The following is a 16,133-nucleotide window of genomic DNA, read 5'->3' as shown; positions in this document are numbered from 1 at the left end:
TGCCAAAGTCATGTCAGAATTGATGGTGTAGAAAAATGCAAGATGGTAATCATAACATCATTTTATAGTTTGATATTTTACAAATACTAGAGCTACCACTTTGATGGATGCTGTTCAAATTCTTTCAGGATCAAACTTTTCTAAGCGCTGGTCCTGCACCAGTCATCAAAAGGAGTAAAACAACCTAAATTACAGAGTTGGCTAACTGAGTTTAGCTAGTGCTGTAAATACTTGGCAAGATACTTCATTATTGTATATACACTACTAAATATTCTTTTCTGTACTTCTTTGGGACTATGCCCCATTATGTCTCTGAATCTTCTGCAAGAAGTATGGCAACATCATTATCTTTTGCCTCCTATCCACACAGGTTTATCTGTGCCTGAACTATTAAGGTAACACAAAACACCACTTAAAGGAGCCCACTGAATGAAGGGCCAAATTCTCACATTAGATCCTTGTGCCAGCTCCCACTGGAACTCTTCAGTGGAAGACCCATGTGCATATCTAACAGGAAAATTTGGTCCTAGGAAAAATATTATACTTTATACTTATTGTTTTAACCACTTGCAAACACCTACCATCTCCCTTTTTCTATCTGCCTCAGCTTGTTCCTCAAGATATAGCTCTTGTCGCACTTGTTCCAGATCTTCACGCTCCTGTTGCTCTCTTTCCAGATTCTGCGCAATCTATTAAAACACGAGTAAGAAACGTTTTTAAATGACATATCAGACATTTTATAAGATTTCAAAGTTTTTAGTAGCTATTCTAATACCATGTTCTGGAGCTTTTGTTTTCTTTCCTCACTTGCTTGAGCTTTAGCCATCCGATCTTCTTCTCTTTGCTGCTGCATGTTGGCAAACTCCATGATTTTCCTATTTTCTGCTTCCATTTCTTCACGCTTCTTTCTCCTCCAAATAGCCTGTTCTTTTTTAAATTCTTCTATGTATTTCTGAGTTGCTCTCATTTTCTCTAACCTGAGTTGTCTTTCCCTATATGAAGGTACAAAAATGTAAATACCTAAATAATTCTTCTAAAAATTATACCTTGATTTTTATTAATATACTCTCACTCCTTGTAAATAACATATCCCCTTAGGGAAAGAAAAATAGGTGCCTAGTGTCCCAAAGACCCTCCCAATTGCCTATTATTGTACTCCATCTAAAAGAAGTTCCTATGCCATAAATACCTTTCTTCGGGTGGTTTACGGCTATAAATAGCTACAGAACTTGGCACTGTGCCCAGGGATATGCCAACAGAGAGCAGATCATGTGGCACAGTTTAATATCACTGGCTGAGCTCTATTTTGGAGTTGTAAGCTCCAGGAAACATACTTTAAGAGCAGAAATGTTTCAGAAAGCAGAAACTCAGTTGTCTTCCTGATTAACTTAAATCAGCCACCCAGAATAAAACCTCCTTCCCCTAGCCATTCCCAAGAGCCAAGCTGCCACATACAACAGTCTGTCTGGATAGGTGAGTCTGTGTCAGGTAGGTATGTGCAACCATGAAAGGTTGAAATCTGTGTTATGTAGCCATTTCTGGAGTAAAGAAAATCAAGGAAGTACTCCTTGAAATAAGCTGCAGACTTCACAACTGGTCAGCAACAGCACAACCTGACCTGGACGACAAAAGTACTTATGCCCAAATCAGGAAAAACACATGCTTCAATCCATTCCTATTCAGGAAAATACTTAAGGATGTGCTTAAGCACCTTTCCTGAATAGAGATGCTTTCCTGAATTGGGGCCACATTTTGTGAAATAAACATACACAAATTGGTTCATCTTATATGTGATCACATGAATTTTTTTGCTAAAAAATACAAAACCAAGAACAACTAACATTTGGTCTTCCTCATAGATCTTCCTTACGATTTCATCAATCATGAGTTTTTCTTTTAGAAACTCCTCATAAGCATCCTGCTTCTTTTTTTCTTGTTCCTCAAGCTGTTTCTCCAGTTCTTGCTGATAAAGTATTTTCTCCTTATTTCGCCTCAGTTCTGCAGAACTCTCTTCCATTATCACCCTTTCCTGCTCTTCCTTCATCTTTTGTGATATTTCAGCATCACGTTTCTGTTGTTAAAAACATTGTAAGATTTTTCCCTCCTCTCTTACGAGTATAATCTGGAATGAAAAACTATAAAGTATATACAAGCAATCTTATAGCATCTTATTGTACCACAAAAATGAAGTGAATGTTTTTATCCTGAAAGATGACCTAAAAATATAATTACCAGCGTGTGTTGAATTAACAGGTAAGGTATGAGCACATATTACCCCAGCACCTAAAAGAAGATATGTATGTAACACTATGCAGAATGCCTCTCACAGCCTAGCTATTGATGAATTCTGAAAGGTCACTGGAATATGGTGGCTTAGCTCTGCAGAACATCTTTAATAAAAATGTTTTCTTTCTAGCAAAATACATCAAAAGAAAAAGGTACTAATTTAGAATGATGACATAATCAAAGTTACCTGCCTGTTTGTCAGCATTATGACACACATTAACAGCATCCACAATTGTTTTCTGAAATTCTTTAAATATACATTTAATAGCAATAAAATTTCCACCAGTGTATTTCTAAAATCACCACACTAACCACCCGCTGTAAAAATGCACTGTTGCTGTTTGCTATAGCTTAATTCTGGGAAGGGATCATATTGCAAAAGAAGAGACTGTGTTAAACATTTAAAATAATTTGATATTATATTTCACCATTCAATTTAATTAACTATTGCTCTGATTGTTACTATAAACTAAGCTTCTTTGCTATGGTCAAATACTATCAACTAATTAGCCTTTCATAACAAAATAAGATCTACAACAAATTATTAGACCCTTAACTCTAATGACATTTGAGATAAATCAGCTTCACAATTAGGCTAACTTTAAGGGAGACACTTTCAGCATAGTTGCTTATTTTCAGCTGTTGCTGAGAATGAGGAGGATGAACCTGCTCCAACTTAAGTGAAAGACAAAACAGGATGATTTCAATGACAGCTGGATCAGTCTCTTACTTTCCATGCACCACAATGATTATTCAGCCTCTTAACTCAATTTTGAATTTGTACACAGTGGTAAATACAAGCCTGCATATTTGACTTGCTGGCTAATTAGCAGCGATGAAAAATAGGAATGAAGACTTTATCATATACAAAAAGGTTTAAATTCTAGTTGTTACAGTACCTAGTCTAGAAATCAAAATAATTCCTGTCATTATGTAAAAATAAACAAATATTTTAGTCATTGGTGTTTACGCTATCAAAAGTGAACAGCATAGTTCCTACCAAAGGGCTCTCTTCCAGTCATCTCTAATTCACATCATGGCTTCTGACCCAGGGAATCTCTGTAAGCCTTCTGGGCTGCACACTCATGGAAGCAGTACTCTTTTTAAGGCATAGAATCATCATACCAAACCATCAGAAAATGCCACATAATGTCAAAGTTGGCATTACATCCGGGCTGCTCTTCTTCACACAGAGACATACTTTCATATGGGAATCAGGCTCTTGGGAATAACATAAGGAAATATACTTAACAAGCTAAGCGTGTTCCCTTATGTTCTAGCATGGGGTGGGTGAATCAGCCAGGCTATTTTAACTGACAATTTTAATGGAGAAGACAGACTGAGGGAATTTCCTGCATTTGTGTCAGAATGCTATCTGTAACAGATGGCAGAAGTACCCCCCCCCCCTCATTTCTAGCCACTAGGATGGGGGAGGTAGTGCTCAATCCTGGCAGGTAATTCCTCCTCTTCCCCACAATGTCACAATATCTCCTCACCCAACAAGGCTACCAATTAAGTTACTGACTGGAATAACTCCAGCAGGGTGGAAAGAAATAGAAAATTTGATTGAAGACATGGAGTAGGAGTGTGCAGGCAATGTGGAACTGAGTTAAATCCCAATACACTACTGCCAACCCAGAGCTGCTCTACAACCCCCAGGAGAATATAAGAATTTGCAGGTTGTTCTGATGCAGAGCACTGTGTCTCCTGAATACATCCACAAGCAAACAGCAGACTGCTCAGGCTGCAAAGAGGCAAAAAAGCTTTGTAAGACTTGAATTCAGGAAAGTGTCCCTATTCACAAGTGCACTTAAACACATACTTATGTCCCATTGACTTTAGGGGAACTTACGCACGTGCTTTAAAAAGTGCCTTTCCTGAATTGGGACCTATGAGTTTTCTAAGACATTTGAACATACAATTCCTCTTTACTGGAATTCAATTAGTTTTCTTCAGGAAATCATTTCACATTTTTATTATAATAGACCAAAAGTCTTTAATACTATTCTATTTTTCTTCTAGGATCTGAGGTTATTTAACACAATAAATGGACCTTTGTTTAGTGAAAGTCAGAAAAACAAATTACCATTTTCTCATATCTTATAGCTTCTTTTTCAGCAATCTGGGCAGCCCTTTCCTTATTCATATAAGCAGATTTCAGTTTCTTCTCTAATTCTCGAAGTTCAAGACTGCAAAAACAATTTTTTTGTCAATGAGAATGAAAAAAATTGAAGTTAATTGAGTTGCAGGAATGTAAACTGCGTGAAAAATTCAGCCCATTACATAATACGTAAATCAGAGGCCAGATCAACAGTGTTGGAGAGCTGAGATGACATAGCACTGGACATGAAGTCAGAAATGGACCAGCAGCTGAACTCAAATTAAAACTGAAATAAGGGGATAGAATGGTTTTGAAATAAAACTATATTGAGAACTGTACATTTTTTCAATATTTATGACAACCTACAACAGTTTGCAGATGGTGAGCTACTAAAGCAACTGCTGCTTCACTTTATTATTGCTGTTTCCACATTATTTAACTGTACTAAGTGTCAAGTATTAAAGGACATCAGCATTAATTAAGAACCAACTAAGAAATGTAAAAAGAAATCATGCAGTTGGGCACCTGTTTAGATGTGCATGATAGTTTACAGATATTTAGTTAAAATTAGAAAAAATAATTAAAATAGGTATGTTTCACATGTAAAAAGAACAGTACAGAAAGAGAATGTCTAAGAAACATAGGCAAGATAGAAAAGAAGATGGAGAGTTGATGAGAAATACTTTAAGACTTTTCCAGGAAAGAGGGAAGAAGCCTATGCTAGATGGTGGAATGAAAAGGAAAGAAGAGAGACAAAAGATCTGTGTGGAGGATTTTTAAAAATGGGGGAAATCCTGGCCCTATCTAAGTCAATGGCAAAATTTCCACTGACTTCAGATGGACCAGGATTTCACTCATGGAATGCAAATTTAAAGTGAAGCTTGAAATGAAGACAAATTATTTGAGGATGGAGTTATGATTTTTTGCACATACTGGAGTTTGGAGAGGTAGGATTTGAAGAGCCATAGAAATAAGCAATACCACAGTCAAACAAGACAAATGGAAAGCATAATGAGGAGCTGGTATCAATGGTCTTTTGTTTACCGCAAAGTTATAAAAGGCTATTCTAAAACCTTTTTCATAGAGGACAACTTGAAGCTAGAGTGATCACTGACAGAACAATCACTAAGCTTCTTTCCCTAACTAATATACAGTATTCAAGGATTAACCAGGATTCCTACTTATCTTGACTTTAAATTGCTCCATAAACTGGTAGTATCTTTTTAATTCTATCTAATCTCCCAATGTCAGTGTCATTTAATAATCTACTGACATGATATCCACTTGCTACATTGTATTTTGTAACTAGCAGCTGTAAAAATCATTAATGCTCTGTCCTCCTCATTGAAATAGCTAGCCATTGTTCCTCATCATAATTCTGATGTAGGCTAGAAATGAGCTGGTGAATACAGAAGATGGTGCATGCTTGGACTATTATTGGAGATATGTAATTCAAGCATTGCACTACATGACCAGCTGCCACTTTTGAAGTTATATGGGAAACTGTACTAATGCTTAAAAAAACCCAACAAGCTCTGGTATTCCATGTCATTCTGTCTTTAATTTTATCAAGCATACCCCCCAAAAAAGAAAAACCACTTTTCTTGGACAAGGTTTTGTGAAAGGTATCATTGAATGAGAGGGAAAGTATTCGTTCAGTAAGGTTTGAACTGGTTCTTATTTTAACCATATTAACATTCTTAAGCACATGAGTAATTAAAAAATCATTTAAATATTGTGTTTCTAAAACTGATGTGGCTATTCCATTTTAAAAGGAAACGTATCCCTCTGTTAAAGGAGTAGAAAAACTAAACTAATTTTAAGGGACAAATTCTTCCCCTAGTGCAACTCTTATTGATGTCAATGCTTATTTGTATACTCATGTTTGAAGGCAAAATTTGGCCCTAAAGATCTTCAGTTTCTAACAAATCAGAATATTTAAAAAATATCTTTCTTACTAACTTTTTAAAAATTGATGTTAATGACTTAAAATCTGTGCTTTAAATGCTTTAAATATATGAAAAATCGGCATTGCTGAAACCACGCAGAATTTTGTCTAGTCTGTTAACACCAATCGTATGTTAATAAGGAGTTAATGTTACAGTCAGGGCTTGTAATTTTCCATGATTCCATAGCTGTGCCAGAGCATGACAGATTTCAGGACTGATTATGAAAACTGTCAGTTGTCAAACGTCTTCCCGCACTCCTCTTCCCGCACTCCACTTGCCTCTTTTTCTTTGAGCGGGGGAGTAATTAACTTTAAAAAGATTTTTAAAATGGGCCAAAGAGTAGCAGCCATGAAAGAGTCAGAAAAAAGAGACAAGAGAGAGTGAGAGGGAAAGAAATAGAAACTTCATTGAAATTGACCAGAATTGTAAATAATGAAAGTCTGTCACTCTGCTATCCTGACTGACTTCTCATTCCAGATTAGATTTAAACTCCTTGCCTGCTAGAATCCACCAAATTCTATCTTGCCTCCAACTCGTCTCTTGCCACTGTGTTGCTTGGGGTCTCTGATTCTCTAATTCTGCTTCCTTCTTTGTCCTCTTTGTTTCCTCCCCACACACAACTGTTTTCTCTCCCTTCCACCTGTGTCTGAAATGTCCTCCCTAATTTTGTATGCTTTGCAATCTTCCTATTCTTTTAATCCCTCCTCAAAACCCACCTCCTTTCCACAGTTTCTCCAAAAATGAACCACCCTCCCTTACCAATCTAACATACATACATTAGTCTTAAAAAAAAGAAACCAGGTATGATATCCCTTTCAAAAACTAACAGGCTCATAATCTTAGGGCATGTCTTCACTGGCAACGTTAAAGTGCTGCCGGGGCAGTGCTTTAACATGGCTTGTGTAGTCATGGCACAGCACTCGGAGAGAGCTCTCCCAAGCGCTCTAAAAAGCCCACCTCCACAAAGACGCACTGTTTACACTGGCAAATTACAGCACTGAAACTTGCAGCGCTCGGTGGCTGGGGGGGCGGGGGGGAGTGTTTTTTCACACCCCTGAGTTAGAAAGTTGCAGCATTGTAAGATGCCAGTGTAGACAAGCCCTTAGTTTATTTAAACTTCCCTCCCTTGCCTGAGGGCACCTTTCACTGCATCCTATCCTGTGGCATCTGAATTAGGGCTCAACCCCAGCTGTAAAACAAAACAAAATAATAAATGGAAATTATTCCATTACTTCAATATAAATAAATATGTTTTGAAATACAATTTTCAAAATTCAGCATGAATCAGTTTTACAGTACTGGAATTTTATTTATGAATTAAAAATGAGATTACTGTATTTATTCTATGTTTAAAAATACCTGTTCTCTCTTATTTGCTGCCTCATTTTTTCATCTTTAAGTTTTTCATAGTTTAATCTTGCCAACTCAGTTGCCAGTCTTTCTTCCTGCTCCAGCTGCAGCTCTTTCAGTTTTTTGTTTTCTTCTGCCTGACCAGAGCAAATAATTTCTGTAACAGTTTCCCCCGCAGACATTTCATACACTCATTCTCTTAAACAGATTGATAATAAGAATATTCAATTATAAAAGTCAATTAAAAACAAGATTTGGAAAGGACATGAATGCTCACACTTTGGAGCATAAACCAACCTCTAAGTGTTGAGGCTGGGAGAAAACTTTCCCTTGGGACAAGTTACACCATAACTGCCTCCTTGCAGGGTTTCTTCCTCTGAAATAATTAGGGCTGGAAAATGTCTGGGACAGGATGATGGATCATGGTTTGATCCACCACAGCAATTTGCATCGAGCTGTACTTGTTTTTCAATTAACAAACCATGTTCTTTCCTTATGTGCTGTTACTGTTCTAGAATGTGATCCATACGAATTTAAATATAATGCATGTTATAAAGCATGGCATGGGTGCATTAATATATATTGAGGATGAGGGACATGCCATAAAACCTATAGTAACATTCAGTAGATTACTGTTTTGAAGGTGAACAGTGCAAACATAATAGAAATTTCTTATAAATATGGGACAGGTAAGGAATAAAGCAAATTAATCTGGACATTTGGAAAAGAAAGAACCATTTGAAAATGGAATAGTTTACTTTCTTCGGGGATCTATCACTGCAATTACTCTGGAACAGGTTAAATAATGCTTCTGATCACATCTATTACAGTTAAACATGATATATTGTGTTAATGTACAACTGTAAATATATACATACACACGCTTTGGATGGCTCTAGTGTACAATATGTATTTATAATGTACAGCTTTAAAGAATACATTTCTCTAGACTAAATGCTATGTTCATATATATCTTTTGTCTTCAATGAACAAAATTACACTATGATATTTATATAGCCTGTTATTCTGTCCATGTTACCATTTTGAAACTCTTACTTATAAACGCAATGAAAACTATAAGAAGCCCTGCAAATTACTCACTCTGCTATGTTGCCTGTAACATTAGCTAAATAATAGTGGGTTTGGGAACTTATAGACATTGATTATTTTACGCATATGTTTTATCCTTCACTCCAACCCTTTATATGTTGCATGTCATCTTAGGTTGTGAATTTCCCAAGCCAAAACAGTATCTTCATGTGTGTATATGTGAACAGCAACTAGCATATGTGATAGACACCACCGGAACACAAATAAGTACTCACTTTTTGAATAGCTTCCTCCATCTGCCTTTCATACTCTTCATCTTTCAGCAATCTTGAGAGTCGCTTCTGATCAACCCGTTCCTCAGCTTCCAACATCACCTCCAATTGCCTGATTCTCTCCACCTTTTTTTCATGTGCCAATTGGAGGAGATCTTTGTGATACAACTCCCTCATCTTTTTCTGATTCAGCTGGGCAGCATTCAGCTGGGGAGGCCTCATCGACTCCTGCGTGGGGAAAAAAGGAAGAGTTTTGTAACGGAGCAAAGACACAATGCTGTAGGGATGCTCAAAGTGACAGGAATTAGGCCAAGGGCGCCCTCTGGAGAATCATGACAGAATAATCTAGGTCCAAATTCTCCTTCACTTACCGCACACTCCGATTTATCGCAATATTTATAACGACACATAATTACCTCAAATGCCATCGCCAGGAGTGAATGAGGTAGGACCAGGCAATGCAGCAGGTATGAAGCGGCAGCCTTCCGCCCCATCCCGCTCGGCCCAGGGCCTCGCCGCTCTCCCCTACCCTCCCATCCCGCTCGGCCCAGAGCCTCGCCGCTCCTCCACCCGGGTCGCTGCTAACTCACCATCCTCTCACAGTCAAAGAGACCGCCCGGCGAGGAGCAACCGCTAACGGACTTTAGCGCCCTACGGCCTGGAGCCCGGTCGGCCTCTCCCCCCCCCGGCCCCAAACCTGTAGCGCCCGCGCGCCGTTTGGGAACCGAAACCGTTGCCCTGGTAACAAGGGGCGGCTCCAGCTTCCAGGCCGGCGCAGGCGCCACCTGCTCGGAATCCGCGCTCCGATTGGACAAGCGGGCGGCCCAACGCCGCTCAGCCTTCTAGAGACAGAATGCGCCATCGCTCAGCAACCGCCCTTTCCGGCGTTGGCAATCAGGCAATAGGATCGTCCAGTGCAAGGGAGCTCGCAGCGAGGGGCCAGCGCCACAGATCTCTACGGCAACGGGCCGGAGCCCGATCCCCACTGCACAGGCCTCTATAGAAAATGCGGGAAGGGCTGACCACAGGGCCTAGCGGAGTAGGGCCTTGATGAGGCCTCGAGCCCTGGCCGCACTACAAATACCGAACAGAAAACGGGGGCTGGCCCCAGGGCGGCCGTAGGAGCGGGGCCCTCTCACAAGTCCTCCTGCAGACAGGTGGGGCAGAGTGTTGCTGTGGGAAAGAATTCAGAGTAACAGCCGTGTTAGTCTGTATTCGCAAAAAGAAAAGGAGTACTTGTGGCACCTTAGAGACTAACCAGTTTATTTGAGCATGAGCTTTCGTGAGCTACAGCTCACTTCATCGGATGCATAGCATATCGTGGAAACTGCAGAAAGAAGGTGCCATTCTGGGTCCTCGGCCAGTGGTGCGCAAACTAGGGGGGCATGAAGAAACTTTAGCCTGTCAACCTTTTAAAAAACAAACGTACAAATAAAAGAACAGGCTGGCTTATTTTAAACAATTTTCATAACTACAGTAGGCCTATTATGCCTTTAAAATTAATTTGGAAACTCACTAATTTAAAAACTTATTTAATGATTAACAGTTGATATTAAAAAACAAATTGGCAACATATAATAATAATGGTTGAGAGCCCAAGACCTCTTGAATGAGTCAGATGCTCCGAATGATTAGTCTTATCTCTGCAAAAAGAAAAGGAGTACTTGTGGCACCTCAGAGACTAACAAATTTATTTGAGCATAAGATTTTGCGAGCTACAGCTCACTTCATCGGATGCTTATGCTCAAATAAATTTGTTAGTCTCTAAGGTGCCACAAATACTCCTTTTCTTTTTGCGAATACAGACTAACACCGCTGCTACTCTGAAATCTTATCTCTGTGTTTCCACTCCACCTTCCGGTTTCAGATTACAGGTAATGCAAAAAAACCCAAAACAGTTTCAGATTACAAATAATGGAAGGGGGGGACAACAACAAATTATGTGAATGGTAAACAGGGGGGAGGGGCACGACTGGAAAAGTTTGCACACCACTGTCCTAGACAGCGAGGGAACATTGCTCTGTTAATGCGCATGAAAGTGGCTAATTGCAGCCATAAGCATTCGTAATAACCATCAGATTTACTAAGGACCTCTTCATTTTTACAAACATTTGTGTAACAATGAATATCCAGTTACCTCCTATTCAACATTTACCAGGGTGATCCCCACTGAGCTCAGCTCTTTCTGTCTAGTAAAGGCATGGCCCTAACTTCAACAAAAAATGTTTTAGCTCTGTCCTCACAAAAGTACCTGCCCCAGCGCTTTTCAGTGAGGGCATAGCGTGGTTTTCTACAAATATCTATCTTCTAGAATCTTTAGAATTTAGCATCTATGGAACCTATATTTATGCGACTCTCATGTAGTCCCCAAAATCACATTCAGGACTCATGATACAGATGGGAGTAGGTTTTAGATACATCATGACGACATTTCCTTCCTGCAATTTTTTCCAGATTATAGATATTTAGCTCACAGGCTTTACTACACTGAGGAAATGTCTTCCAAAATTCAAATAAACTGATAGAAGCAGTAGTGTAAACAAAAATGAACATACCCATTTTTAACCCAGACCCAGTTTAGTTACATCTGCTGAAGTGTAGTTGAAGGAATAGAAGTAGTACAGAAAGAAGACAGTTTGTAAGATGGAAAATAGATGTCAGAGTTAGGACACAACAGTTCCAACTCAAAAGGACTTCGAAAATCATACTGTATTAAGGAAAATTATTATTTGTATTTTAAGCATTTTTATACTCCATTGCTATAGTGCAGTGTGTCTGAGAACCAAAACAACAACAACAAAGCAGAAACATGTAGGCTAAATACAGTACATGATAGTAAGGAAATGGTTTCCATAGAAACAATACTCCCAGAATATCCTCCTGCTCATGTGACAGTGGTTTGGACTAGGAGGAGAGCAAAAGTGGATTGTACCTCTTTATCTTTAATGAGCTCTGGTGAAAAAAAGGAAGTTGAAGGCTCATTTACGAAAATATTTCATCCCAGTTTCCTGTCTTTTCAGTCTTATTAGTATATTTAGATTTATAAAAATGCTTTAAAAAAGGGCACTCATCCACAGGACCGTCCTAGGATTTATGGGGCCCTACGCAGTAGTATTAAACTGGTGCCCCTATGCCCGATGGCAGCCCAGGCTCACAGACTGGGGGAGGGACGACGAGGGATGAGGCAGCAAAGGATACTGAGCCTCATGGCAGCGGATAATCATAATTCCCCACAGAGACCCCCGTACCCTCTACCTCATGCAGAATTCGTGGTGCTGACACATTAGGCTCTGTGAATACGACCCCTGCCTAAGGAGACTGCAGTGTGCACTGGGTGTGCGGGAGCCAACCTGCTCTTATCTGCTGTCATGGGTGGTGGGTGAAGCAGATGCTTGCAGAGGCTAGCTCCCCAGCCCACCTGTGGCTCTGCCCATACTCCACCTCTGCTCTGCCCTAGGCCCCGCCCTCTCCCTCCTCTCTTCCCTCTTCTTCCCTGATCACTCCCTTCCAGCCAAATCCCTGAACCCAAATGAAGCAAATGACATTTGAAAAAAACACTTCTGCAATTTCTTTCCAAAGAAAATGGAGCATGTTTTCCACTGCGTGCCAGAAAGTGAAGACTGGACATGCAGAAGGTACCTAATTAAAAGCACTAAACTTGGGAATAAAAAATGTCAGTCACGGGTTTTTTGATGTACCCTGAAGTTTGTCAGAGATTTATTTGCAAAAACTTTGTAGTAAGGGCAAGTCAGCTGTTCTGCTGAGTACAACATTAAATATTATGGAATTCAGGATGCAGTTCTCTGTTTTACATTTTCTTAAATCAGTATTTCTAAGCTGATTTTATATTTTAAATGTACTCTTAAGCCTTCATAAAGTAATCATTCCAGATTACGACATATTTAACTCATTGAAACAAAGCCATTTTAAATTAATCAGTCACAGAGGTTTAGTGTGTTCATAACAATGTTCATTGCTTTTAGAAAAAGGGAACGCTAATTTACTTTGTGTGATCTCCATAACAATAGACATGTTTATGAAATGTCACCAACTCTAAAAAATATGTTTCCAAAGATTTTAGGCATAACAAAGGATTTTATATCTTACTAAGGTACTGATTTTGCGAGAGGGTTCTCTTAAAACTAGATCATCAAATAGTCAGAAGTAAAGAAAGGGAAACTCATTTGTCCAGCTATCTGGCAGGAAAGGGGTGTTGTCCCTTTAAGGGTTCTCTTCAACAGGGGATGAAGGGAGGAAGGACAAGGAAGACTTTGGAAGCAAGTTTTTTGTATTATAGTAATTACAATTAAAACGTGTATTTTAGATAAGGGTGGTCCTTTGAAGGATTTATTTAAAAAACTATAAGTCTGAAGATCCAAGCATTTAAGGCTTAAGATGAATACTCAGATTGTGCATCTAAAAATCTATGCAAGGATTTTTTCAGAGATGTGATTTTATCATCTTCAGCAACACACGAATGAAATATTTTAAAGGCAAATTTTAAACTAAAGTCCTGTAGACTAATATGTTCCAAGTAAATACTACAGTAATGTACAGCTGTTTTTGTCAGTAAATTCAGAAACTGAAAGTATATACCTGGGGATTGGCAAATACCTGTTAAATGGCTTCATTAGCACTTGAATGGCTCTTTAACAGTTTCAGTGTTGGGCCAATAAGTCTGGCAGGCTTTTTCACTTTTAAGTTACTAGATCCCCTCGGGAGTAAGAGTTACCAGACTGCAGCAGCCAGCTGTGGGAGCCTGCAGAAAGGGTCAGAACAGGGATAGGAAGAGGCGGGTAGGTGGACACTAAGACCCAAGGGTGCCCCAAATTTTCTGGTTCCCTACGCAGCTCTGCCTATGCCTAAGGATGGCCCTGCTCATCCAATAGCTCTGTGTAGCCTGTCACTACTTAATACAGTGTTTCTAAAAGGGTAGGGGGTGTTCCCCCTGAGGGATAGAAAGGACTGGTTGGCGTGGACGAGCATGGAAGATGTACAGGCCTATGGAGGGGCAATGTATTTCATTTTCCTGAAATGGGGCTTGACTTTCAAAATGAAAAACAATGACTTAGATATACAGATCACACAAACTTCAAACAGTTTCATCCCTTGACAAATCCAGCCTTAAATCAATTAATTAACAAAACAAAACTCCATCCAACTCTATCTAGACCCTCACTTTCTCCATATCCCCATCCTATATTCAACATTAAACTATAGAACAGTTTAATTAAATAATAATGTTTAGTAGGTTCACAAACTGGAGATTCTCTACAGTATTTTATAAAAGAGAATAATATTCAAAATAATTTGCAAATGAAAACCAGAAGAGGTCATTCCTGTTAATACATTTGCACAATAACCCAACCCAAGGGCAGAGAACTTCAATATATTCCCATTTATACTCAAGATGTAACCAAACCTTCAAAGAAGAACTAGAACAAACAGGTAGATCATTTCTTTCAACCTATTTCGGACCACTAATATAACAGCTGAATAGCAGATAGGCACACAGATAGTAGTTGTGCCATAAATGGCTGGAACTAAACAGCTATGGGGGAGCAGAAAGTGACACTTCTGATTAAATTTGTCTTGAAGGTAAGAGACAGTGGAGTTGAGAGAACTGTTTTTCCTACACCAGATGTTCTTAAATCCATCTTGCTCTGCTCTCACACAGATTCTCTTGGATAGAGACAGCACCCCTTTCCTGATAAGCAAAACCTTGAACAGAGTTTGGGAAAACTGTAGTTACCAAAAAAGATTTTAGATTATTTCCTAAGTTATTCCTGTTTTCAGTTGCACCAAGGTCACTGTTCCTATTTATCTCATTTAATTGTAACTTAAAAGTCTAGCTGAGGGCATTTAATCGCGAATTTCTCTACCCCTTCATGATGAATTTTGCTGGAGCTCAACTCCACACAAGTGAAAGGGATATGCTCAGGTGAGGTAGGTGAAAGAGTTGAGGAATATTCACAGTGCACACATTACCCTTGAAATCCATCAGAACTTATAATTCATTTCTCATTGTGTCAGTAAAGTTTGCTCTATATCGAATACAAAACCTAAAAAGCAAATACATTAAAAATTAAGGGTACCAACCAATCTGAAGCTACACAGACTCAGGATCTCATTTAAAAATGCACTTACAAAACTCATTAAGAAGTTGCCCATTTTATAAAACACATTATGGAAAGCTAATACTTGCAGAAGTTTAGGGGAAAAACCATTTTTGCCAGAAAAATTCTGTTATTTTATAACAGTGTATTAAAAGTTAAACATTATATAATGCCATAATACAAAATGAATTACTCATTATTTGAGGCACATTCCCAAAACAGCCAAAGATCAGTGGAATTTTTGCTGTTTTTTTCCTACAGTTTTTCCTTGTTCCTGCAAATCAATGAGAAAGACCTGTTCCTGCAAAATGACTGGAAGAACTGGGGACTGGCAGAGAGCATATCTCTGATTGTAATGATGTAGGTGCAAAGAGATAAGATGCTCTTTAATTAGCAAGAAGGATTACTGCAGAGCAGTAGAGAGCACTCTCTCTTCCTCATCCTTCTCTCCTGGGTTTGAGTATGTTACTTCTGCAGTAGTACCAGGATGGCCTCTTATTTTTGAGTTCCAGCATTTCTCCTGCAATGGCCAAGAGAATGGAGGGCAGCCAAAATCCTCTCCCCACAGATACTCTGTCTTCAGAGAGTGGTGGCAGGCAGTGGTGAGCTGGAGCTGGTTCGCACTGGCTCGTGAGAACCGGTTGTTAAATTTATAAGCCCTTTTAGAACTAGTTTCTAAAAGGGCTTCTAAATTTAACAACTGGCCAAAAGTGGTGCCTTAGGCACCAACTCGTGGGTGCTCCGGGGCTGGAGCACCCAAGGGGAAAATTTGATGGGTGCAGAACACCCACCGGCAGCTCCCCGCCCGGCCCCACCCGGCCCCGCACCCGGCCCCAGCTCACCTCACCTCACCTCCGCTCCACTTCCTCCCCTGAACGCATCGCCCCACTCTACTTCTCAATCCCCGCCCCCCCACGGTTTCCCCCTAATCAGCTGTTCACATGGGAAGCCTGGGAGGGCTGAGAAGCAAGTGGTGGCTTTGCGCTCAGGCCCAGGGATGCAGAGGCGG

The 16,133-nt window shown here is 39.5% G+C and overlaps 1 protein-coding gene across 5 annotated transcripts in view; it reads right to left on the bottom strand.

Moving 5' to 3' along the window:
• Positions 1 to 16,133, bottom strand: part of MNS1 (meiosis specific nuclear structural 1) — a 30,680-nt gene that overhangs the window by 9,399 nt on the left and 5,148 nt on the right. For 2 of the 5 annotated variants that reach the window (XR_006284631.1, XM_043524659.1), the window contains exons 1-7: positions 9,425 to 9,895; positions 9,012 to 9,236; positions 7,696 to 7,823; positions 4,373 to 4,475; positions 1,842 to 2,071; positions 776 to 992; positions 582 to 689 (exon numbers count right to left, since the gene is read on the bottom strand). Coding sequence is in view for 4 of the 5 variants with exons in the window: in XM_043524659.1 (XP_043380594.1) it covers positions 582 to 689; positions 776 to 992; positions 1,842 to 2,071; positions 4,373 to 4,475; positions 7,696 to 7,823; positions 9,012 to 9,236; positions 9,425 to 9,502 (1,089 nt within the window). In the remaining variant the exon portion in view is untranslated. Of the gene's footprint in view, positions 1 to 581; positions 690 to 775; positions 993 to 1,841; positions 2,072 to 4,372; positions 4,476 to 7,695; positions 7,824 to 9,011; positions 9,237 to 9,424; positions 9,896 to 16,133 lie in introns of those variants that run through there. The other 3 variants (XM_037910858.2, XM_043524660.1, XM_043524661.1) reach the window with 3 other exon arrangements.

Source organism: Chelonia mydas, chromosome 10 (assembly GCF_015237465.2).
Source record: "Chelonia mydas isolate rCheMyd1 chromosome 10, rCheMyd1.pri.v2, whole genome shotgun sequence".
NCBI classification, from domain to species: domain Eukaryota; kingdom Metazoa; phylum Chordata; order Testudines; family Cheloniidae; genus Chelonia; species Chelonia mydas.
Note: the sequence above shows the minus strand (reverse complement) of the source record. Positions and strands in the feature narration are given on the sequence as shown.